Below are 27,561 nucleotides of genomic sequence, written 5' to 3'. Positions count from 1 at the left end.
TATTATAATAATACAGTCAAAAGTCGTTAATCCGGACTCGTCGGGACTTCGGCGATTCCGAATTATCGATTTTTCCGGATTATAGATCATCAGTTTAAATCTCGTAAGATGGCATGCAGAAATTCTAAAATTAAAAATATGAAACCGTAATTTATGAAATAAAGAACAATTATGATATAAAGGATATCAAAATTTACAAAAAAAAAAAGCTTAATATTTATTTGTTTACTTTATTAAACATTTCTCTCAATGTAAGTTGTTTAAGTTGCTTCATTTTATGTGATAATACTTTCTCTTTAATTCTATAAAAAGACATAATTTCTTGTTCAGTTACAAAGTTCCGCTATTCAAGTCCCGTTAATTGCTGTGCCGAAAATACCGACTAACTTGTCAATCGAAATTTTTTCGTTTTCACTAACCTCTCTGTCACATTCTTCATGTCTTTATCCATTTTTTGCAGCAATTCCACTTTTTGTTTGTTGGACATCGAAACATACTTTCGTTTTGTAGATCCTTTGGAAGTTCCAGCATCGGAAATTCTATTTGACATAATCGAAAGTTCAAGTTTTCTTTTATAAAATTGCTCTTACAGTCTGCAAAAAATAATAAGCCTGATCCAATTCCAAGATTAAGGAACAACGCAATCTGCAACATTAACTGAAATAGATAATTAGAGCTTACACCGTCCGTTATACATAAAACGCGCAGGCGAAAACGTATTCTGCACTTGCGCACACGCATATGCGCAGTAGTCAAAATCTTACGCGCACGCGTAAAACGCCTGTGCGCATGTTCCAACGCGGCGCATGTTCCAACGCGGCGCATGCGCAGAAAGTTTTTAGCTTTGAGGTCCGGATTATGGATGTCCGAATTAACGACTTTTGACTGTATCATAAATTAAATAATTATAAAGCATATCAATTTTTTTTTTTTTTTTTTTTTTAAGTTACATCAATAATATTCATGATGTCTGAACTAGACTGGAAAATTTAATAGAGTTCACTGCTGTGCAAAAGATTATTCCATATCAAAGTGTGAATGAAATGTTTTTTGTTAATTAAAGTAATCATGTAAATCTTTGCAGAAATTAATAGTTAAATAAAAAAAAACTTAGTACGAAATCTATTACCAAAATCTAATTCTAACAATATTTCTATGCGTTTGGGACACTGATGTATAAATTTAAATTATTATGCTAAGAAATTTTTCTAAAATTTATCTACAAGAAAAGATTTAGATAAACAGTACTGAAAATTAATATAATCAGTCAGACCTCTCAATAAATAAAAGCTTTTTTTTGTAACCAAAAATTAAAATTTGTGACGCAAAAGTTTGTGTAATATACTTGGAAATATCTGAACACATAATTAATTAGAAGTATATAATTAAATTAATAACAAGTTAATTAACAACAACATTAAGCTTAATTTCATTCATTCTAAAACAAACAATTGATCAGAAGCTCCCTTCATATCTGAAGTTTTATTACTATTTTATGTTGATTTGCGTATAAAATAAATATTTGCACTTCTGAAACAAGTGAATAATGTACTGATAGTCAAGGAATTAAAATACAGTGGTTAAAAATATGACTACTTGTCAGAAGATATGCATAGTTGTTATAGCTAGAGAAATTGAATGATTATAGAAAACTCAAAGTTAAGCGCTACAGTATGAAAAGAAAATTCTGGAATAAACATGTTAAGAAAATTAGATGAAGAAATGATCCTTAATATATTGATATCCATATAAACTCTATGCTTTTGGAAAAAGTTGCATATAATTTGCAGTGAGGTATCGATCACCAAAACCGAGTTAATTTCTTTCCTTATTTTTTCTTATTAAAGGGATTTGTAAAAAAATATGCTAAGATAAAAGTGAAAGTTTTTGCAGTTTTTTTAAAGAATAAATTTAAGAAGTGTACTTCATGAACTGAAATTTTTATGATACATTTTTACACAGTAAATAAGTTCAATAAAAGAGTTGGGGAATCTCTGGGATTAGAAACTCGGTTCAGTCTATCAATGTTTAGTGACTTTTCCGCTTGACCGTAAGACCTTTTGAAATTAGGCTGAACAATGTATTAAAGAAAATACAAGATACAGCATATGTAAGAACAAAAGTGGGCTGAATTATAGATCTACATATTTGCTGAATTAGTTTAACTTATCTGTATGATATTATGAAATACTAGGCATGTAGCATAATAGCATCAGTGAAGAAGGCAATGGCAATCTAAATCATTGCAATCTAAGTTAAACATTATCAGTATCTGCTATTAATTTCAATACTGCTGAAAATATTATAAATCACATGAACTCATTGCATTATAAATTGCAACAGTTAGAAATATCATTACCGTGATTTAGCCACCTTTGTCATCAAATAATTTCAAATAATTCAGCCTGAAACTAGATTGGAAAATAAGCTGCATGTTGAAGATTAAGCTTTACCAACGTGTTAGAAACATCTTCTGTTAACTGGAGTTATGATGCAAGAATTTGTAAAAATTATTATTTAAATATAAATTGACATAAATACAATACAAAATATATAAATTCCACATACATGAAAACTTGAATACAATGCAACAATATGTGAAAAAGGAATGGATTAAAATGAAGTGAAAATCCCAAGATATGAACATAAGAGAGTTCGATTTTAGTCTGTTAATTAGGAAAATTCTGCAGATGCACATAATTATCAATTTATTAATTAAATGCGTATTAGAAACTAACTGATGCCAAATTATATCAGGTAGAGTAACTGGAAAACAGAATAAATATTTAAACGTTTGTAATATTAAAATATGGAATTTGTAAGAAAGTTAAATAACTTCAATGATTAAAAATGGAAAGCTTAATAAGGTATACTATATTGCTATAGTATTAGTGAGAATTTAGAATCACTTAAGAAATCCAATTCTTAGATTTAATGAAGAGAATTTTTTAAATTAGAACTGTTTACCTAAAATGGTAAATTTGAAAGTTAAACCCGTTCTGCTATCTAAGAAGATTTGTCTAACACTTATTTAAGGTGCCCTACAAATCCGATATTTGATAGGTTGATTATGTATCAGTTTTATTATTAAAAACTGATATATATATCAGCAGCTAAAATCTACAACTTGGAAAGTTTTTAATTCTTATAGAGAATAAAAAATATCTGGCTCATTATTCTTTTAAGAATCATAAAACTTTTAAAATGAGTGTAAAAGAAATTCCTTTTTACTTTAGCACACGCCAGATTTTAAATTAATATTTGTTTTGTATGCACAATTTTTACAATATTCATAAACAGAAATAGAGGCTTGTTGTCTCAATAAAATGTCCCATTAATGGCGATAAATGACTTTTTGTAGCACCAATCTTCTTGAGAATTCAATTCTTAGAAAGGGGGCACAGGAAAACGTCACGCAATTCGTGCATTAGACAAGGGGGGGCGGGGTATCTTCAATTAAATTTCGCCCAGTTCGTACCCTACCACTGCAGGTCTATATGCATACAAACCATATTGATGAAAGCGAATTCATGAAGTTTCTGTTGACACGTTTCGCCCCGTAGCTGGGAAAAGTTGCCTTTGCAATTAAGTGGCAATTCTTGTTGTCATGAATTAGAAAATTATCATCGGCTTATATTATTCCACGTGGCCTAGCTTCTATGGACATTTGTAGTTTGGCTTTCCAGGTTAGAACAATTGCACTTTGAGGCCCGTTAAAGAAATTCATTGTAAGATTCAGCTGTTTCCAGGCTACCAACTGCTCGCCAAGCCAAAGGCTTTTGTAAATTCTGGTTGGAAGATATGGATTGCTTAAGCTCTTTCTGCAAAAGGAATGCTGTAATATTTCCCGACGTAAATGCATAATACAAAATTCTCAGTCCACAGTACTCTTGAATTTTGAAAGTTATGTATTTTGACATCATTAATACTGTTTTGTGAAAGAAACTTTTTTTTTTTTTTTTTTTTTTTTTTTTTTTTTTTTTTGGGCCCTAGCTTTATTCAGTAGATTTCAACTGTATTTTCCACGTTAGTTAAGCCAATGTTGTGAAAAGAGTATTGTATCTTTTAATTTTTTTTAGCAGTGTGGTACAGTTTATAGATGTATTAAATATAATAACAATGCTTTATGCCCTTCACGGAACACATATTAATGCCTCTATCCGATAAACTAACAGATTAACTACTTAATCCTTTGTTCATCTATCAAAATGCCTAAAAGTTAGCTTCCATAAAATTTTCACATATCATTCTGTTTCTCAAAACTAATCTTTTCATTTCAATGACCATTATTCTTATTTATGAATCATAATTATTTTTGTATCATTATTAAAAATATAAAAATATCTTATACAAACCTCAACGTAATTATACATGGCCAAATCACAAATTGCTTCTGCATCTTGGTGCCGATTTTCAGTAAAAGCCGGTAAAACTTTCTCTAAAATAATAAAATTCTTTATTAATGTTTGATTTTATTGCAAGTTGACTACAGTAATTAGTTGGAAGAACTCACTTATATCATAACTGTATGCATCAAGTAACCGAGAGAGAATTTCACAATCTTCGAAGCCCTGTAAAAGAGTTTTTATTTATTACTCTTTTATTACTGATGCTTGCTTTTTTAACAGTTAATTTATTTCATCTGGTAACAGTAATTTAATTTTAATTTAGACAAAATTCGTTCTTAGAATGATGCTGGTTTTTAGCAAAATTATGTATTTCGTAGGAGACAGGTTGCAGATATCTTGAGTTCAAGGAACTAAATTTTGCCAAAAATACGTCAGTTGAGTAGATAAATTAACTATTGAAATGGAAACAACATAGCATGAGTCAGAAGTCAAACAACAAAAATCAGCGTTATATTTTCAAATTTTCTCAGGATTAGTTTCAATGGTTTTACCGAACCACCATCCTCAGCTGCAAAAGCGCAAATGAACAAGATATAATGATTAGATAAGATAAGAAAGCCGGGATAGAAAATAAGCTAGTGGCGCCATCTGTTGATGAAACCAGAACTTTAAAAAAATTTCTTTAAAAGCCGAAGACAAAGATGGATTGGAATCAAGGATAAATAGAAGGGCTAGGTCATTCCTTTGTTCGACTCCTCGCCGACGCGTGTCTCATTGAGGGGGGGAACCGGAAGTCATCTGACGTATCTCTGTTGCACCTGCTCTGATTTCGCGCCTTTAAAACTGTAGTTTCATTCAGTTGCGAGACGATTTTCTGGAGATCGCATATCCCAAATTAATTTTAATCATACATATTTGTTTTCTAATAATGCAAATATTTAAAATAATTTGTGTATATATAGTTTTAGTTAGTTTTCCTTTTAAATTCTATATTTAAAGTATCCTTTATGTAATATGGCTTCTTGTACTGTAGCAACGTGCCGTAACACTTATAGAAATACGAAAGGAAGAGATATTGTATTTCATGCTTTCCCCAAGGACAATTTGATTTTGACGAAAGAATGGATACATAAATGTCGAAGACAGGATTCTATTAATGTGAAAAACGCAAGAATTTGCAGCGAACATTTTCTGTGCAGTGATTATGAAGATGACATGAGAAATCGCTTGCTTGGATTGCCGCAAAAGAAACTGTTGAAATGCAATGCTGTGCCGAAAGTAAATTTATCGTGTGCAGTAAACAAAATAACACCAAGAAATCGGAGACATTTGAAAAAACTAATGCAGAGTGCTTTTGAAAGACTACACGAATTAAGCCCAAAGAAAATTTATTTTGAGGCCGAGAACGAAATTGAAGCTGACAATAATAAATCAAATGTGAATGATTTTGAAATAAAACTCACAAGTGACAATGCCCTATGTGACAATATCCCTGAGTGCCCTAAGTGTAAACATAAACAAGAATGTATTGATAATTTGGAGAACAAAATAATATCCTTAGAAAATTGTAATAAAATATTGAAAAATAGAGAAAAGAAAGATTTTTTTAATGTTTGCTCAGCGACAAAGAAGGTAGACGACATCTAGAAAGAAATTTGTATCGGAAATTCAGAAATTAAAATCCCAAACAGCGAAATTTAGGAAAAAACAGAACACATCGGAGAATTTGGAAAAACGTCTAAAGCATATTTTTACAAAGACGCAGATTAACGCATTGCTAGAAAAGAAGGAAAAAATCCGGTGGACTAGTGAAGATATTTCACGTTGCATTGTCATAAGAGCTCTGTCATCTAAAACCTACGATTTTTGGAAAGAAAAAATGGGAATTCCTTTACCTAGCACTAGCACATTAAAGAGATGGTGCGCTAAATTTTCATGTAGTCCAGGAATTCAGAGTGATGTTCTTGCTGTAATGAAGGAAAGATGCCAATATTTGAATTCTGTAGAAAAAATATGCGTTCTCAGTTTCGACGAAATGCACATAGATTCTAAATTCTGCTATGAATCTAAACTGGACCAAAATCGGTCCTTTTCAAAATGTGCAGTTTGTTTTAATCAGAGGTCTCATTCCGCAGTGGAAACAACCAATATTTTTTTTTATTTTAACACTCCAATGAAGAAAGAACTTCTTTTTTCACTCATAAGACATATTCAATCATCTAGAGTAGAAGTGAAAGCAATAGTGTCTGATTTAGGAGGATCTACTACTTTGTGGAAAGAGATACAGATTTCGATTAATAGTTCTCATTTTCCAAATCCAGTATTCCAAACGAAAAAAATATGGGTTTTTGCAGATTTAGCGCACTGCCTCAAATTACTGAGTGTTGGTGTATTTAATTATAACAAAGCACACTAGGGCTATCTGCCTAAGGGGAGAGATGCCTTCGTGGAGGACTTTCTAAGGGAAACTGGCTCGTATAGACGTTACACATGGGGAAAACCACGAAAACGCCCATGCAGCCAGCCCGTTCGCGGGATTCGAACCTCGGACCGAACTACCAGTGTCCAGCGACTTTACCGCTCGGCCTCTGGTGGGCTCAAATTACTGAGAAACCACTTTTTAGATAAAGGATTTGTTTTAGAAGATGGAACTGTTTTAAATGTTGATATTATTAAAGAGAATTAAATTGTGTCACAAACTAAAACCAAATTATTTAATGGTCAAGGGAAACGAGAGACAAAAAGTAAGTATATATAATATGTTTTGATTTGAAATATTTCTAAATTGCATTTTAAAAGTTAATAGCGTAAAGCATATTTCAAATGAGAACTAATTCTGTTAAGTTATTGTTACAGTTGTTTTTATTGTATCCTCTGTTATTATTGATTCGATTTTGTGCTAGCTTAGCATTCTAGATAAAATATATATAAAGCATAATATTAAAGTAATTGGCATAAGAAGACCTGCCCCCTTAACCCCCACTTTTGAAAAATTAAATAAATATTTTAGGTACTGTGAGTAAAGTTGTTTTGTCTAAATTAAGATAACAATCTTACATGTATTTATTTAAATGAAATATTGATGTAAGCCTAAGTTACAAAATTATTTTTAAAAAAAATATATGTTATTATAATGAATCGGGAGAAAAATATGCTAATGTAAAATTTACAATTAGGCTGAAACTCAAACTTAGATTAGCAGAAATTTTGCCATATATAACCATACACGTTTAAAACTATGCCAATTTAAGGTTGTTTTTTTTTTATTAATTTTAAATAGCTGTTATTATAGTTATCTTAGCAGTAGTACAGTTCTCTTAGTTAACATGCAGGTAAAGAAATGATTAGAAACAAACAGGCATTTAAAGAAAAAAAAAATCCCTGCAAATAAAAAAAGGAACTTTATGCTAAGAGTAGCGCATTTTATCTATTATTTTAAAATTGAGTAAGTACTACTAAATTTTGTAATGTTCAGTGTAAAATGCATACTGCAATAACATTGTCTCTTCCAAATTATAGCTATCTTTCACACACAGCTCATTTTAAACGCTGATTCTTCAAATTTAAAACGCTAATTTCTATGTTGTCAATTGCATCTCCGCGCTCAGTGGCATCATTGCTACGTCATCACTCCTCACAGCCTGTTTCAGGGGGAAACGCTCTATGAGCTAGTAAGTATATATAATATGTTTTGATTTGAAATATTTCTAAATTGCATTTTAAAAGTTAATAGCGTAAAGCATATTTCAAATGAGAACTAATTCTGTTAAGTTATTGTTACAGTTGTTTTTATTGTATCCTCTGTTATTATTGATTCGATTTTGTGCTAGCTTAGCATTCTAGATAAAATATATATAAAGCATAATATTAAAGTAATTGGCATAAGAAGACCTGCCCCCTTAACCCCCACTTTTGAAAAATTAAATAAATATTTTAGGTACTGTGAGTAAAGTTGTTTTGTCTAAATTAAGATAACAATCTTACATGTATTTATTTAAATGAAATATTGATGTAAGCCTAAGTTACAAAATTATTTTTAAAAAAAATATATGTTATTATAATGAATCGGGAGAAAAATATGCTAATGTAAAATTTACAATTAGGCTGAAACTCAAACTTAGATTAGCAGAAATTTTGCCATATATAACCATACACGTTTAAAACTATGCCAATTTAAGGTTGTTTTTTTTTTATTAATTTTAAATAGCTGTTATTATAGTTATCTTAGCAGTAGTACAGTTCTCTTAGTTAACATGCAGGTAAAGAAATGATTAGAAACAAACAGGCATTTAAAGAAAAAAAAAATCCCTGCAAATAAAAAAAGGAACTTTATGCTAAGAGTAGCGCATTTTATCTATTATTTTAAAATTGAGTAAGTACTACTAAATTTTGTAATGTTCAGTGTAAAATGCATACTGCAATAACATTGTCTCTTCCAAATTATAGCTATCTTTCACACACAGCTCATTTTAAACGCTGATTCTTCAAATTTAAAACGCTAATTTCTATGTTGTCAATTGCATCTCCGCGCTCAGTGGCATCATTGCTACGTCATCACTCCTCACAGCCTGTTTCAGGGGGAAACGCTCTATGAGCTAGCCCTTCTCTTCAGTCCTGGATTGGAATTAGGATCGTTAACTAGAACAGAAAGATTTTTTTTGAATGCGAAATGCCTCTAGAAAATCCACTTCTCCAATGGAAGATGTTTTTTGAATAATTTTGGCAACAGAAAAATTGAAAGTGTGATTTTCGGACCAACAATGTCGGGCAACAGAAGACTTCTGTGTTTCTTTTTTTCTAACATATGCCTCATGTTCCTTGACGCGAAATTTTAAGGCTCTCTTAGTTTGGCCAATGTAAATTCAACCACATTGGTAAGGAATCCTATAAATACCCCAGGAATTCTTATCCGGAATGGGGTCCTTGAGTATGGAACTCGGAATTTTATTGATGGGAGAATAAACGACCCGAAAGTTAAATTTCTGCAAAATATGTGCAACTTTATAGCTAATTGATGGAAAGAAGGGAATGACAACAGAATTTTTTTAATCTCCTAAAACAAGAGTGTGCCGTTTGGTGTGTTGAGATGAGAATTTTTTAACTGCTTGATTAATAATGTTGGATGAAAAGCCCCTGTCAGTAGCTATTGCTTTTAAATAATTTAGTTCTTCATCAGTGGATAATTTGGAGGAGCAAACTTGAAGAGCACGGAAAACATAGGAATAAAATGAAGCTAACTCCATATCTAATCAAAAACCTTCCAGTCGCGTTTCAAGAATTCTGTTAAACTGCAAGCTTGCCTTACTTCGGTCCATATACATGTCAACAGGGATACATGTCAACAATTGTCCAAAATTGAACATGAGCTCTTCATCTGGAACTCGCTAATTCATATCCAAAATTCACTGCCCTTGAACAAAAGTCTTGGTCTAGAACGGAGAATGCAGTTAACTGTCATAAAAACAACGCTGCAGTTAAATTCGAAAAACTTCTTTTACAGTCTTCCAGTTCAAGTAGTTCAAAAAAATCTTCCCATTGTAAACATTAAGCCAAAAGTAAATATTTCTCATGTTAGTTTATCAGAAGAATCAGAGAGAATTCTAAAATATAATTTTAGTTTCTTTCAAACCTGTAAACCGTCGATTCCAAAGATTTTGGCTCCTATTGAAAAAGGCCCACCAGCGGCCGAGCGCATTTTAAAAAGCACATTTTAAAGCACATTTTTAAAAAAAAATTATATAAATGAATGGAAGTAAGAATTTCATACATTCGAAAGGGGCCCACCAGCGGCCGAGCGGTAAAGTCGTTGAACACGGGTAGTTCGGTCCGAGGTTCGAATCCCGCGAACGGGCTGGCTGCGTGGGTGTTTTCGTGGTTTTCCCCATGTGTAACGTGTATACGACCCAGTTTCCCTTAGAAAGTCCTCCACGAAGGCATCCATCCCCTTTGGCAGATAGCCCTAGTGTGCTTTGCCATAATTAAATACACCACACCACCTATTGAAAAAACTTTCAACTTCAGTAAAGTTTCAGATTCACAAAAAGAAATGATTAGGCATCTTATCGCTCATAATGTGAAATTCAACAATAAACTTTTGAAACCAAATCTAACTGCGAGAGAAAGAGCTAATTGGCGAAATTCATTCTAACCCGTATATTATCATTTCAAATGCCGACAAAAGGTGGCCAGATAGTCGTCATGGATAAGAACACTTACATCGATGGTGTCACTAAACTCTTAAACAAAGAACCATATAATCCGATCCCTAAAGATCCTTCACCTTTGGACCTGTCAAAAATAAAAACTGCGATCACAAATCATTTCAAGCAACTTAAAATATTCGCTTATCCCATCTGTTACGAATTATGCCAGATTATATGCTCTTTTCAAAATTCATAAAAGTGGTATTCCTTTCCGCCCTATTGTATCAAATTTAGGTGCTGCCTCATATCCATTAGCTAACTATTTAGTTTCTAGATTTCTATTAGACAATAGCATTTACACTATAAAAATTTCAATAGAATTTGTAAAAAAGTTTAAAACCATTTCTCCTAAAAATTTACTCATGGTTTCTTTTGATGTAAAATCATTATCTACCAATGTTCCAGTGGAGGGTGCATTAAGATGTTTAGAAACCAGACTTCGCGAATTTCATTTCGCTTGCATCGAAATTGATGAGCTAATTTCGCTTACTCAACTCTGAAACAAGCGCATTTTATTTTCCAAAATAAATATTACAAGCAAACTGAGGGATTAGCCCCCTCAGTCCCATTCTGGCTGATATTTACATGCATTATTATGAATCAAAATTGTTTGAAACTTTAAACTTCCCTGTATGGTTCCGCTACGTAGACAATACTTTTACCCTGTCTGAAGGTAATAAAGATGATTTAAATAAAGTTCTTTCAACAATGAATTCTATTGATCCTGCTATTCAGTTCACTTTTCACCTAACATTATTTAAAGCAGTTAAAAAATTCTCATCTCAACACACCAAAAGGCACACTTGTTTTAGGAGATTATAAAAATTCTGTTGTCATTCCCTTCTTTCCACCAATTAGCTATAAAGTTGCACATATTTTGCAGAATTTAACTTCCGGGTCGTTTATTCTCCTATCAATAAAATTCCCAGTTCCATGCTCAAGGACCCCATTCCGGATATGAATTCCTGGGGTATTTATAGGATTCCTTGCCAGTGGGTTTTAATTTACATTGGCCAAACTAAGAGAGCCTTAAAATTTCGCGTCAAGGAACATGAGGCATATGTTAGAGAAAAAAGGAAACACAGAAGTCCTCTGTTGCTCAACATTGTTGGTCCGAAAATCACACTTTCAATTTTTCTGCTACCAAAATTATTCAAAAAACATCTTCCATTGGAGAAGTGGATTTTCTAGAGGCATTTTGCATTCAAAAAAATCTTTCTTTTCTAGTTAACGATCCTAATTCCAATCCATCTTTGCCTTCGGCCTTTAAAGAAATTATGTTTTAGTTCTGGTTTCATCAACAGATGGCGCCACTAGCTTATTTTCTGTCCCGGCTTTCTTATCTTATCTAATCATTATATCATATCTCCTTCATTTTCCCTTTTGCAGCTGAGGATGGTGGTTCGGTAAAACCATCGAAACTAATCCTGTGAAAATTTGAAAATATAACGCTGATTTTTGTTGTTTGAGTATAAAGGTATTTCTCCCACTTCCCTAGCGTGCCTTCGTGCTGTAACGGTAGCACGCTGGGCCGGTATTCCAGAGGTCCGATTCCCGGCGAAGGCGGTTGCATATTTTTCATCTTTTCTGCCTCTAAAAAAGTCCTAGTGACTCTACAAGTGGCGCCCGAACTAAAAGGGTTGTGGATGATGATTCTCCGCACCCAGGATTTGGCGACTAGGTCCCCTAAAACCCTAGTCGCCCATTAGAAAGGGTAGTATATAAAGGTATTTCTCCCACTTCCCTAGCGTGCCTTCGTGGTGTAACGGTAGCACGCTGGGCCGGTATTCCACAGGTCCGTGGTTCGATTCCCGGCGAAGGCGGTTGCATAATTTTCATCTTTTCTGCCTCTAAAAAAATCCTAATGACTCTACATGACTTCTGAATTAGTATTTGTCGGCGTGTTATTGTGTCTTAACATATCATGAATTTAAAATAAATAAATAAATAAAATCGCAGGGAGATGGAAACATAGGATATGCTTTTTAAAAAAATTGGAGAAAACTGGATTGTAATTAATAGTATTAACTGAAGTTCGTAAATTGTGATAAATTTAGTAGGTCTGTACTGTCTCTGATTCCCCGACTGTAAAGTTTTTTTATAATATTAACGAAACTAAGTTAAAATAACTATTATTAAACCAGTAATGTTTAGCAGTAAAAATGTTATTAAACTCTCTTTTTCTGATATACAGCGTGTTTAAAAATGAATATACGTATTTCGAATCCATATACTTATGAAACTGTATGGCATACGAATATGAAACTTTACACACTTATGTACGAACCTCTCAAGTTTAGATTACAGATGTTCAGTATGTCCTTCATCAGCGACACGAACAATATCAAATCGATACTCGAATTCCTCCCGTACTCGGGCAAACATGTCCTTCGTCACTGATGTTATGACAGTACGGATCCGGTTCTTCACCTCTTCCAGGTTCTGTGGGAGTGGTGGTACATAAAAGTTGTCTTTAATGAAACCCCACAGGAAGAAGTCACAGGTGTCAAATCCGGTAACTGTGTAGACCAGCTGAGACATGTTAAGTTGTCAGCTCCTTGACGACCAATCCAACGGTTCGGTAGAGTTTAATTCCGATAATCACGCACTTGGCGACACCAGTGAGGAAGTGCCCGTCTTGTTGAAAAATGAAGCTGTCTTCGTGCAGCCTCGGACACAACCAGTTTTGTAACATAGCGAGATACTGCTGACCGTTAACCGTGTTTCCATCAAAGAAGAATGGTCGTAAACAGATAATCGGGATATCGCACAAAACACATTGATTTGGGGCGAATCTCGTACATGTTCAGTGGCTGCATGTGGGTTCTGTAGGCCCCAAATTCGAACATTGTGTTTTTTACATGACCACTAACATGAAAAGTCGCTTCATCGCTGAACACGATGCGTTGTGCGAATGTGTTATCATTGTCAGTAGCTACACTGTAAAAAAAAAGTTCGCTCTTTACAGGCAAAAGTTTTGTAAAATTACAGAAATCAAAAAGTTACACAAGAATTTCCTGTAATAGTAACAGGTTGAAAGCAAACTGTGGCTGGTACAGCTAATTTGCCTGTAACATTACAGATAATGTTTCAGTAGCCGCGCGGAAGAATCACGTGACTGACTGGAAATCAGCCAATCAGAAGAAAAGTGTTTGAAAGCTAGTTGCAGAAAAAAACATGGCTGAATGCATGTTGGTTGTATAGCGCAGGTAAGTAAGAAAATGTTTACAATTACGTTTGAAATATTTTTTGTTCATTTTATGCAGATTATTCTCATGCACTTTCCACTGTTATATGTAGTGAGTAAGTATTTAAACGTTTAAGCTTTGCGATTAATTAATATCAGTGTTCTTAATGTCTAATGAGTTCAAAGAGTGCAGAATATTTATTCCAAATGCAGATCTAATAGTAGTATTTTGTCATTGTGCATCCGATAAATTACGCCTTAAATTGCCCGTATTATTATTTATAACTAATTATTCCAAAATTTAATCACTGTTGTGGTATTTAATTGAAACGGTAATGTGGTTGTTGAAAACAAAATTAATCATGTTAGCGTTCGTTTGCAATCGTCTGACCAAAGAACGTTTGACATCTTTTTCCCGGCAGGCCTTGCGAGAAAAGTTTATGTAAACATTTAGAATTCTGAATGTAATGTATATATTTTTTGCTTACTAGGTTTAGTTTATTCTTTTTCTAGGATTACCTAATTAATTATAATTATACTTGGTTTATAATTCAGTCTAATATGTTTATATACGAGTGTGTTATGAAGTAAAATTACAAAAACTTGAACAATGCGGTCGAGAATCTCGTTTATTCTTTAGTATAATAATATTATTTTTTCAATGGTATTAATTTCTTACGAATATGTTATAATTCCAAAATTAAGTAATTATATTGATTAAAAATATGTCGCATCATACTTTTCGTAATGTTTTGGTTTACTAACTAGATGCAACTTAATTATTCCATATATTTTAATATACCAATATCAACAGGCAAAAGAATGGAAATGACCTAAAATATTTTTCTAAAAATTCGTTAAACTAGTTATAAAAGAAAACTAAAATTTTGTACATTATTTCCAAAAATATTCGATTAATATTTTATAAATTACAAAATTTATTATATTGTATATATAACTACCATTGCATACTTATAAGTTTTTAAACATTTAATGTAGAATTTATGTTGATTTTATTTTGCCCAATTTTATTACAGTTTTGAAGTATGATAGTCTTGTTAGTAGGATAGCATGAATCTGCTAATACAAGTTTAATATATTTCTTGACAAATGTTTCTCTTATTCATGTAATATAATGTATAAATCATAAAATAAGTTTTCTTAAAAATAAATTATGATTGTGTATTGGAATTTAAAACAATTCTGTATCTGTATGTTAGTATTAAAAATAAAATAATAATAAATTTTTAATGAAGCATTGATTTTAGCATTAACAATTGTAAATATATATATATACTCACACATGAAAAAATGGAAATGCAAGTTACTTTTCCTTACAAAGCCGTCCATGAATATATACTTCCCTTTAGACTGATAGCCTTTGCATTCTTTGCCATATTCTATCAATCCAAATGATGCAAATATGCAGAAAATTTTACTTTCTTTGAAAGTTAATGCAGGAAATAAAATTCAGTGCATTTGTAAACTACATTAGTTCTCTTATAGCTTGGTATTTAATTGTCCAATGATTTACTAGTCCAAACTAATGCAGAATTCAGATATTGTTCAAATAAAAGAAAATTAATAAGGTCTGATTGTTAGACGTATATATGAAGATTTATTTTTTTAAATATTATTTTAAGTCAACTAAATTAATTTCAAATTTAAGTAAGTATTCATGCCTTTCAGTAGCATTATTTTTGGAAATCTTAAATTAAATAACTGAATGCAATATTTCTTGTTAATAAAAGAAAAGCAATGTTATGAAAGACTAGCGAAGTGGATTTGCAAGTTCTAATTACGAAAGGTCCCATGCTCTAAGGGGTCATTTTTAAAAATACTTAATTAAAAAAAAAGTATTTAACGTAAAACTTCCAGCTTCACACATGTGGAATATTAATTCTATATATTTTATCTCATTTTATTGATTAATTTCATAGCATTTCGTGTGACACTAGTAGAAATTATTCATTAAATTTTATGCAGTTTCTGATCTACGTTTTGATTTTGTTATTAATTATGTTAGGTTACATAAGATTTAAAATTATGTAAGGTACAAAAACCTTCTGCATCTATTAATATGTGCTGAAGTGAATGAAATTATGCCAGTGAAATTTTTTAAAATCAAACACAAATTTCTGTGGAAAATTAAAGTTATAAATTCTAAATGCAGACAAAGGAGTGAATTTGAAAGTTATCAAATAAGCCAAAGCGTTGGTAATTTTTGCAGTTTTGCAGAAGAATTTTTATACTGTGCAGAATGGGAATATGATGTTTGGTTTTGTTAGTACAGTCAAAAGTCGTTAATCCGGACTCGTCGGGACTTCGGCGATTCCGGATTATCGATTTTTCCGGATTACAGATCATCAGTTTAAATCTGGTAAGATGGCATGCAGAAATTATAAAATTAAAAATATGAAACCGTAATTTATTAAATAAAGAACAATTATGATATAAAGGGTATCAAAATTTACAAAAAAAAAAAAAAAAAAAAAAAAAACTTGTTTAAATAAATAAATATTTATTTGTTTACTTTATTAAACATTTCTTTCAATGTAAGTTGTTTAAGTTGCTTCGTTTTATGTGATAATACTTTCTCTTTAATTCTATAAACAACCATAATTTCTTCTTCAGTTACAAAGTTCCGCTGTTGAAGTCCTATAATTGCTGTGCGAGAATACCGACTAATTTGTCAATCGAAATTTTTTCGTTTTCAATAACCTGTATCACTTTCTTCACTATCGGAAGCGAATTATATTGACGAGGAATTTGATTTAAATCATAAACAAGACGGAGTACATCGAGATGAAATACTACATTTAGTAAGGAATTATAAGCCAAATAAAATAAAAACATCTGCTGTGAAGATAAGGATTGCTGACAGATGAACATCCAATACATTGCGCGCCGCGGCGTCCCCCCCCCCCGGCGTTTTGATCTTTAATGATATTGGGCATCTTAGAGAAGTTATGTTTACTAATTAGTTATTTTATGAAGAATGCTGGTTAAATTTAAATAGTGATTGACTGAGGTAGCTTGTAGTAATGAGACGGTTCACTGTAATGCAATTTTTTAAAGTATTTAAGCTGCTCCTGATTACTTAAGATATTATAAAGAAATATGATTAAAAGTGTTATATAAGCACATGTTTAAAACATCTATTAAAATAATTTTTATAAGCTTTTTAAGAGCATGATTATGATTTTAAAAGAAATGTTTTTTTCTTTATTTAGGAGACATGGTTTACAAAGAAGGGGGAAAACCATTCATTTTTTCCAAGCAGTCGAAACGAATTTTTATGAAATGTTATATTGTGTTATTTTTTAATTAATTCTTTTTTTAAGGTTTTATGTAAAGTTTATGAATTAAGTAATAAATTATTTTTACTTCTGTATTTTAATTAGCATATTATTTGCTTCATAATGTTTCACAATAAAATTATAAATTCAATAAACTTCTTAATTAACATGCTGTAATATATATATAGAGAGAGAGCATAAAGTTTGTTTTCTGTTGTCACATGTATATTTCACAATTTTGTATGCAAATCTCGAAATTTATAATAACTAAGAATACTTTTTAGTATCACTTTCTAAATGGTAATTATTAAGCTTAAAGTTTTATTACATATCACGTTTGTAAAAAATTATAGGTAAAATTAAAATGCATTAAATTTTAAGCTAAACTGAAGTATTAATTTTTGAAACAAATTTGTTAAAGGCATAATTGTATTAAGCATCAAGAATTTTAATGGAAGCAAGGCTTTAAAAATTAAGGTCAGTTGGTGAAGCTTTATGCTTATTCAAAAAGCATGATATTAGGTTTTTAATGAAAGACTTCTATCTGTTAATTCAAAGGAAATTATTTGAAGGTAGGGTAAAAACGTTATGCAGTTGCCATCTATTACTTCAAACAATAGCAGACTTGTCAAACACTGAGTGCAGATAAGAATAAAAAGGTTAGTTGGACGTTGTAATTCAAGCTTATGAACAAAATTTTGAATTCCTTGTAGTAACAAAATAAAGTTCATTGCTATGATGAATTCTTTAATTTACTGAAAATGTCATTTTTAGAAGGAGAGAATATAATATTTTTGAAACATGAAGAACAGCTGTTCTGAGTTCTTCATAGAAATATTTCACAAAATGTCTTTTATTGTAATAATATGATCATATCAACATGCAACACGTTTACTCATATAAGTTAAATCTAAAGGAACATGTGTCTATTTTAGCTAAAATTACTAAAAAGAAAGTTCTAGAACATATCTTAATAATTGACACTAAAACATGCAAATAAAGCATACTGTTTTTTTTTTTTTTTTTTTTTCAGCTATTTTACAGGCCAAATATAAATTCCAGATGACTTTCCATTATTTTATGTAAAGGATATACATGTAATTTAATGTAAGGAGTAGCATATCAATTTGAACTTAATTATCAAATTAAGCTCAAATCGATTATTAATCAAAATGATATATATACCTACAGATATCTTTGCTTTATATGCATTTCAATGTATTTTATTATAATAAGTATTATTTTAGACCAAAAATCTATTACTTTTATAGATATATCCTTTAGTATTTCATCTATGAAAAATATATTCTACACACATATAATTACTCAATGAGATATTAGAAGGAAATAATCTGAAACCTTTACAGATACAACCATTGGAATTTTACGTAAGAAAAGTATCTTCTACTCACATAATAACGTGCTGTAATAATACAAGCAAATAACCTGTAACGGTTACAGATATATCTGTTGAGATCTTACATGAGAAAAACATGTTCTTTTTACATAAATATTTGATGTAGTATTACACGCAAATAATCTGTAACCATTACAGATATATCGTTTGGGATTTTACATGAGAAAAACATGTTCTTTTTACATAATTATTTGCTGTAATATTACACGCAAATAATCTGTAACCATTACAGATATATCGTTTGGGATTTTACATGAGAAAAATATGTTCTACTTACATAACTATATGCTGTGATATTACAAGAAAACGATCTGTAACCATTACAGGCAAAACTCTTGTAAAGTTACAAAGAAAACACCTGTTGCTGTCACTCAAATAACCCATGGCATCCCAGTTTCCATGAGTTTTCTTAGTAACATTACAGATTTTTTTTTTACAGTGTAGAGGGGGGCCATCTGTCCCCGGGCACAGAATCCAAGGGGCGCCAAACTGATGTTACGACATTTTAGAATTAAATGTTTTCCATCCTTGGCAAGCAGTCGGGGGCGCGAAATCTTCAGTTGTCCCTGGGCGCTGAAAACCCTAGCTACGACTCTGTCAGTAGCATCAATAATCTCGTTACAAAATGCCACACGTTTTCGTTTGTCATCAGGACGCAGAGCCTGTAACAAATGTAACTTGTACGGCTTCAGAACCAACCGACGTCTTCAAACACGCCAAATTGTTGTTGTAACTCCCGACTGGCACGACGAGTTGATTTTGAAGGACTACGTTGGAAAGCAGTTTGAATTCGTGCAACATTTTCGTTGGGAACAGGAAGGCGGCCAGGACTCTTTCCTTTACATATGCATCCTGTATTTTCAAACTGTCGATACCATCTGCGAATGTTCCACCCATTCAGAGGATCACTTTGGTACCTCAACTTGAAACGTCTTTGCACTGTAATCACGGAATTGCACTTCGAAAACTCGAGAACACAAAATGATTTTTGCTGCGGAGTAGCCATTTTAAACATGTGTCAATTACCCCGCAAAACAGAAGACAACTGACATCTATCGGCTATTAATATAAACTAGACTATGTATTCGTTTCGCCAATAGCCGAGCCGAGGCGCAGTGATCGATAATTTGGACAAAATAACACTTTATAATACATATATTCTTTTTGAAACACAGTGTATTTATTACTTCAATTGAAACTGAAGGGAAAGAGAGGCGCATACTACAAAGCAATAGTTTTGCTGTAGAAAGTTATCGTAATCACTTTCTCACAAAACTATGAATCATAAGAGAAATTATTCACACTTATTCTTTAATGGGCAGAGAAATTATTCTAATAATATTTGGCACCGGAAAAAAGTACGGAATATTAAACCAGTTCTTCTGATTTTAAGTGAAAATAATATAAAGGAAACTAAAACATATGCCCTTTAGATATAAAAAACACGTCAGTATTTCTAAAATAGATACTTATTACCGTAATTCTTTATTAAAATAGTTGCTTACTCATGTTTCTCAACGGATGAATCCAGGAATTTTACATTATATATAAAATTCACATTACACTAAGGTCTATTTTAATCATGAAGTGAACTGTGTTGTAAGAGATTAGTTTGGATTTTACAGTGTACTAAAGTGTGATATGTGTCTACTTTGTATGCGTTTTAACTAGGATTACAAAACATCTTTTCTTGCGACCTTAAGTTTATACCTTATAGCCAGATTTTTGAAATATGCGGAATATCTGGGGTTTTACTTTCCACTATTTTACAATAAAATAAGCAAAATTTAAGAAAAGTTATCCAAATTGTATTTAATTAAATTTAAATGGGGTCTCTTGGAAATTGAAAGGTTGAAAGTGCCATATATAATCTCTGATGTGTTACACTAAATATGCATAATATCTAATGCGTCACACGTCATCGTTTCTAGGACTTAGTTGTTTTCACATTTAAAAATATCTTACAATTCCAATCTTACAATTCTTACAATTTCTTATACAATTCCAATCTTACAATTCTTACAATTTCTTATACAATTCCAAAGGTGAAGGAAGGTCCCAAATAAAATAAATGATTTTTATCTTTATTTCAGCTTGCTCCAACTTTTAATTATTTATTTTTTTACAAATTATGATTTAGCTTGAAGATTTATTTCTTTTCCTTTCTTCACTTAAAGGAATAGAAATTGAATTATTCTTGCAAACTGGATATGTATTTTAAAGATTTATGCAATGTTTTAAGATTTTCCTAGCTAAACTTGGATAACAATAAATATCTTAATTCTGATCATTGTAGTTTTTTTTTTTTTTTTTTTTTAATTTCGTCAGATCTGAATTCCTTTAATCACCAGCACAGGTACTAATTTTCTAAAGAATAGCTTTATTCGTTTGTTCTTGTATGGTAAATTAAATCACAGGATTTCAAAATGAATTTTATTGTGAACTTTTCATTTTTTATACGCTGCGCAGAAGCTTATTATTATTTTATTTCAGATGTTGAGTTGAAAAAATTCTAATAAAGCAGTTGTCATTTATGTATTTAATAGTAATTTGCTAGATTTTTTAAAAATTTTCAGTGAGAGAAACCTCAAATTCACCTCAAAATTTAACTAATATTCAATTTAAATTGTAAGGATGATTTTTAAGTTATGATTCTATTACTTATCTTGATTTGACACACAAATTCATAATATTAAGTGAGGATTTTACTGATATCCACTTTATGACCTACCCAATTATCCACGTTAATTAATATCCAAATAATAACTCAAAAATGGCACCGTGTTCCATAAAATCTAAGTTCTGCTGTCTTTAAAAGTATGACATGTAGTATATTGTTTAAGATAAATTCTAATTATAAGTTACAGTAATTTTCGATTTTTCTTCTCGAATAGTTTACTTCATTATTAATCACGTAAGAAGAATGATGAATAAACTCCACATGGATAATCAGAGGTTAATGCATTTCGTTTTTGATTTTTTCCCATCCATTTTACAATGGCATTTGTTTGAAATATATAAAGAATAAATATTCATGTAAAGGCAAAGTATGTATAAACTACACTGATAACCAGTAGTCCTATTTTTCTTTTGAATTCTTTAGCTTTAAATCGTATAAGGTAATTTGTGCAACATTCAAGATATCCTCAAGTGAGTTTTCAAATGTGTACAAAGAGATGAACAATTAAGAATTTTTATTTTTATGACCTAAATTGTCTTGGTATTTATTTTCAATTCTGGAGTTTTTCTAGGTATTTACGTACTAAAATAAGGTTTTAATATATATTTTACTTACTGCATTCATTCCTTGGCCATAGAAAGGAACCATGGCATGTGCCGCATCGCCTAGTATTAAAACTTTATCTTCGATGTGGTACGGATTACACTGAAAGAATTATAGTTCTTTTTTAGTGTTATGAATTTTTAGAATTTTACATTAAATAAGTTATCTATCGAAAACTTACTTTTATAGAAACTAATGCAGATGCAGGTGTTCGAAAGAAATCAGTTACTAATTTATCTCTGAAATAAAAATAACATTCAACGTTTACCCTCTTTGAGAAGAAAAACAAAATTAAAATTTCTGCTAAATATGTATAAAATTTACCTTCTGCGTAAATAACACATACAGACAAAGATAAATAAAAAAAATTAAAAATAATTTAAATTAGAAAAATATAGCAAAGCGCGGTTTATTAAATACGACTAAGTTCTTTGACAACTTCAAACTAAGCACACATCACCATGATGATCCCACATGCATCTCATCCAGAGGACAGCCACGTAGAGATTTGCATCATAAGATGGATCGGCAGGCACAGAGGTTCCATCGTCAGGTCTAGAACCGGGGGGGCATTGCAACTCCGATGAGTTGGAGGCATACGATAGATTTCAGAAGAAAGGAACATTGTTGTGATAAGCTTCGCCCTTCGACCCACTGGGCTAGCCGGGCTTGCGCTCAAGTTTAAAATTGAAACTTAATTTTAAAATGTCATTTCCAGCTTTGCAGAAATGCAGATTTTTGTCAGAAGAAGTCAGTTTAGTTTCAAACTTATAAGGTAGTTTCTCCCTCCTTTCTGCATGCCTTTGTGTACACTCGATGCGTATTCGAGAGGTGAGTCCCGGCGAAGGCATTGCGCATTTTTAGTGTTTCCTACTTCCAAAAATTCTGATGATTGTACAGTGAAGCCCGAACAAAAAAGGTGGTGGATGCTGATTCTTCACCACCAGGATTTGACGACTGGGTCCACTAATCCTCAATCGCCCTTTAAAGGGGGACTATATATAAGGTATTTTTTTCCTCCTTTCTGCAAGCTTTCGTGGTGTAACGGTAGCATACTTGGTGCGTATTCGAAAGGTCCGGGTTAGAGTCCCAGCGAGGGCATTGATTATTCTTCGTATCTCCTGCTTCGAAATAACCTAATGACTATGCAAACTAATTACATACAGGTAATTAGAGGACGACTAAAACGCAGCGTTGCCTTTTTTTTTCCGGGGGGGGGGTAGGCGAGGAAGATAACTGTTATTCTAGATACAATTTTGTATTTCATTTACAAATGAAAATAGAAATATAACTTCATTTATTTGTCGTTATTAATCAAAATATCATAAGAACCAATTAAGTTCTAATTATCTTAATAAGTTCTAATTATCATAAGAACCAAGGAAAGTAGTTGTATCCTATCAGTGTGATAATTCACACTGTTAGGATACAACTACTTTCATTATAGTAATCATTAAAGATAATGATTTAAATGCGTAAATTTTTAATTTCTACATGTAACTAAATGTTGGTCGATTGGTATTTCAAATGATAGTGCATTTTTTATTTTCGGGAAGCCGGTTGTCATAGCGTTTGAGGCTGAATTCGAATCCCGGAGGCGTAATGGCAGACCGCACATTGAATTGAACAATGTTAAGCAAATTTCGCTTATTGCGCATGCTTGATGGCGTACCTTTGGCGCGGGGAGAAATATTGGCGACTAAGCAACCCTACGCTAGCTTATTCTTGATCACCATGGCTGTCGACTGTGTTCGAATGATGTTTACAACTATAATGTTGTGGAACTTTGCTTATTAGTTATTTTAACGTCCATATCGATTGCACTTGCTTATTTTTCTAATATATATTTAATTGTAATTTGTCAATAACAGTGCATTTAATATTTGTTAACATATGTTCGTAATAATTCGTTATTTAAATGTAATTTGTTTACATGTTATAATTCAGTAATTGTAAACTGGAGTATCTCGCTTAGTTTGTTAGCGTATATTCGCGCTTTTATTTTCTCATTTCAAAGAATTTAATAACTAGCATTAAGGAATTGTAAAATTTCTTCAGTGTTATTTGCAAGCACTTGTTATATTCCTCAGTGTTTCTTTATGTATGTACGAATGGAACGTATGGTAAATCCTGAATTGTTTTTATAGCTTAAAAGTATAATGAATAAATTTTCAACTAATATATCCTAAATTTCAGTCTTTTTCTGAACGAAAATTTGTACAGTTCCAAAGGAATGTGCAGAATTTCATTAGTATTATATTTTACATTTTGAATGCAAACACTGCTTCACATTACTTCGCAATAATTTCAGCTTTCTAGTTGTTTGAGCAGTACAGCAAAAAATAGTATTTTAACACAGTAATTAATTTACATTTACATTATACTCTACGAAGATTTAAACGCCAGATTTGTTTACAATCAGATGGCGGTACATCTACCATATACCGTATTTATCTTCTTTTCAAATCGCGCCAACATAGTAATTACGCCAAATTGTTTTCTGGGGATGCGCAGTATGCGACATTCGTTTAACACTGTTCAACTCAATGTGCGGTCTGCCATTACGCATCCCGGAGAAGGTATGGGAAAAAAGGTAGAAGACTCATGGATCCACCGTTTCATCCCCCCCCAAGGAGGATCATGGAGGCAGGAAAGGGAGGAGGGGCCATTCCGCGCTAGAAGTGAAGCACTGCTTTGAAGCTTGGGTCACCAGACGGGGTGTTTTTTGTTTACATTCAGAAGCTCGCTTGACAAAATTCTGATAGTATTTCGACACACGACAGTTCCATAGAAATCGAAAAAGGGACACTTTCGCATGAAAGAAACATTCATAGTGGGATGGATAATAGCAATTTGTATAGTTTACTGACATTTACGCAAAAATCACATCTTGGTTATTTTTCGATAACTAACAACAGCGATTTTGATTATGAATTTGTTTTATAAAATTCTAAGCTGTTGCACTACAAAAATATAGATTTTAAGAAAATTGCTAAAAGAGATCTGCCAAAATTTATTTTCTAGAAGATTTGAAAAGTTTGAAACTTGATGGCTAAATGTAAATATAAAATTATGTATGTTAAAATATTTGTAATTAGGCACATAGGTCAGATTAAGTTTTTAAATAGAGTAACGCATGCAAGGGCTATCTGCCTAAAGAGAGAGATGCCATCGTGGGGGAATTTTGAAGAAAAACTGACCTTTGAGTGGGTATTAAAAATAATACTTATAATTTTCATTCAAATTATATTCATATATATTTTTTATGTAAAACTTTCGGGTGTATGCTAAATTAGTGTAAAGTACTTTACACGAAAAATATAGTGAATGCACAGAAATTAAAGATTTGCACATGCCGGAAATGATAAATAGGAAATATGTATGGGTATTTATGCATGTGCTTGCAAAAAGCATGTATCTGCCTTTGACAAAATACTTAAATATTCATTAAATTATTTATAAATGTATTTGAAATGAAGAATTTATTCACTTATAAACAACTGTGATAGTACTGTGAAGAAATCTAATGATTAAATGTATCTAATTTATAATGATTATAAATGTTATCTAAATATATAATAACCTTAATATTGAATTGTAAACATAAATTGAAATCCTGTTGACAAATAAGTTATAAAACTATTTAAGCAAGAATTGTTCGTATTGGAAAGCAATCTGTTAAAAGGTATTGATTGTAAAGCAAATGCTATGAGATGCGCACTTAAGAACGTAATAAAGAGTTTTGGAATATGTATTGTTGAAATGAAGGATAAAAAGAAAAAAATCTGATAAGTATAATTAAAAGAATTATTCCCTTTACATTTTATAATAACTCAGTTACAAGTTTTAAATAATACTTTAAAAAAAAAAAAAAACTTATTTTATTCCCTTTCAGAAATGTTCAGAGAAAGTCAAATACTATTTTCCTAATAATTCTCTAATTTAAAATGAACCGAATAGAGCATCAATTATAAATTGACTTACATTTTTCGATTTAAAAGAAGCCAAAAAATCATGTCATATTTAAGAAAGTATTTTAGGAAGAAGCTCTATAAATAGAAAAGAAATAATGCATAATTTTAATATTAATAATACAATAAACTTTGATCTTAATTTTTGTACCTTAACCGAATAAAATCGAACTACCTTAATTTTTTTTTTCTAATGTAATTAACGAAAACTTGTGAAAATATTTCATTCAAATTAAACCATTCTGAGAAAAGTATAGCATTTAATTCCGTTCGGAATGAAATGTTGTTTAAAAATATGTTGTTTTCACATACTTAGGACTCTGAAGTGTTGTAGAAAAAGAAAATATATACATTTATATGTATATTTGCGACGTAATTACAAAATATTTACACCCGAACGCGTCAAATCCCATAGAACTCAATGGTAAATGACCCAATGTTTTGGTCACCACGTAGGGATCGCCGGTGCTTCAGAGCAGGGTACGGAGAAACTTGTTTAGGGCGACTCCTTCTTACTTCCTACCTCCATGAGGAGGATAGCCATGAAGGGCAACTGGGCTTTCATTCTGTAGCCTGCAAGATGCCTAAAGCATTGTCTAACAACAAGTGTTTCCTTTTCGACCGCGATGAATTAGTCGATCTCATCTAGACTATGTTTATATTAGAAAGATAAGTCACAACACAACAACAACTACGAAAAACTGGTTCATATTTGGAATTATAATAAAATTTATTTATTTACCTGCCAATAAGGGTTACAGCATCTGGAAACTGCTCAGAGAAGAACTGCAGAAGTAGCTCTGGCGTTGTCAGTTTATCGAACATTTCAAAAGGCATAAAGAGTGTGACCGTATATGTTTTGTCTTGATTTGGCAAGGCGATGAGCATGAAAGTATGTCTGGGCCATATGTGAAGATAATTTTTTTCCATAGCGAACTAGAAATATTTTTTCATTTTTAGAATTTTATCTGTTCTATATTTAATTTAAATTGAGTAAAATGTAAAAAAAGAAGTGATAATAATAAAATTCATTTTACTTTCCTTATTAAAACAAGATTCACCTTATTTTTTTCTCTGCTTTTGAGTATTTTAACAAATTCTGTAAAAATAGATTTTAGCATTTCTATAAATAAAACCTTTAGTTACCAGAAAAAGCATGAGAAATGTTCAGCGTTCTTTCACTTGTGTTTGCTTGATAACGAACACGGAATTTTGTTGATATCTTTTATTTCAATATTTTTTATATAATTCTGTTTAATCTTTTTAAAACTGTGTTTAAAATTTTATTGGAAAATAACATCATTATTTCCATTAAAACTTTTTAATAATTATACTTATGAATAATTAGAGAATAATAAAACAATAAAATTTTAATAAAATATGAATAAAATTTAGTTAACAACCTAATAAATTTTACAAACAAAAATTTTAGATGTGAATCTATGTTTCTATTTTTGAACCACTCTGTGTAATATGCTTACTTATATGTATGGGTAATTTATGCAGAAATATTTCCAAGGTCGTAAAAGAAAATACTAGTTGTAAAAATGAAATAATTTTAAGTGCATCGACGGAAATAAAAATTTCGTTATCAAAGGAAATAAAAATGATGTAAAAATATTTATACATAATGTTTCTAAAACGGAATACTGACGGGTTACAACATTTTTCACATACACTTCTAAAAGAACATACTATCTGCAACCATCCTACAAGAAAATAAATTATCAATAATATACCTTATTGCATCCAAGGGAAAAGAATGCACTGTAAAAATAAAAAAATCAATAAAAGTAAAGTAGACTTGACAGAAATTTCGGGGAGGATATCTGATCTTCCGGCCTCAATAAGT

At 31.3% G+C, this 27,561-nt stretch overlaps 1 protein-coding gene and 1 long non-coding RNA gene across 2 annotated transcripts in view; one reads left to right on the top strand and one right to left on the bottom strand.

Annotated features, from left to right (window-relative positions):
• The window catches only part of cn (Kynurenine 3-monooxygenase cn), a 95,624-nt gene that overhangs the window by 18,088 nt on the left and 49,975 nt on the right, over nt 1-27,561 (bottom strand). Inside the window, exons 7-11 of the mRNA XM_085812981.1 lie at nt 26,452-26,645; nt 21,920-21,977; nt 21,751-21,840; nt 4,514-4,571; nt 4,356-4,438 (exon numbers count right to left, since the gene is read on the bottom strand). Of these exons, the coding sequence (XP_085669107.1) occupies nt 4,356-4,438; nt 4,514-4,571; nt 21,751-21,840; nt 21,920-21,977; nt 26,452-26,645 (483 nt within the window). The remainder of the gene's footprint in view (nt 1-4,355; nt 4,439-4,513; nt 4,572-21,750; nt 21,841-21,919; nt 21,978-26,451; nt 26,646-27,561) is intronic.
• LOC146998020 (uncharacterized) lies at nt 13,718-17,133 on the top strand. Its single transcript, XR_015039985.1, has 2 exons — nt 13,718-13,761; nt 16,973-17,133. It is a non-coding gene; the product is annotated as an uncharacterized LOC146998020 (long non-coding RNA).

Source organism: Stegodyphus dumicola, chromosome 3 (assembly GCF_044657685.1).
Source record: "Stegodyphus dumicola isolate Sdum_Otavi_A_Nest chromosome 3, ASM4465768v1".
In the NCBI taxonomy this organism is placed as follows: Eukaryota; Metazoa; Arthropoda; class Arachnida; order Araneae; family Eresidae; genus Stegodyphus; species Stegodyphus dumicola.
Note: the sequence above shows the minus strand (reverse complement) of the source record. Positions and strands in the feature narration are given on the sequence as shown.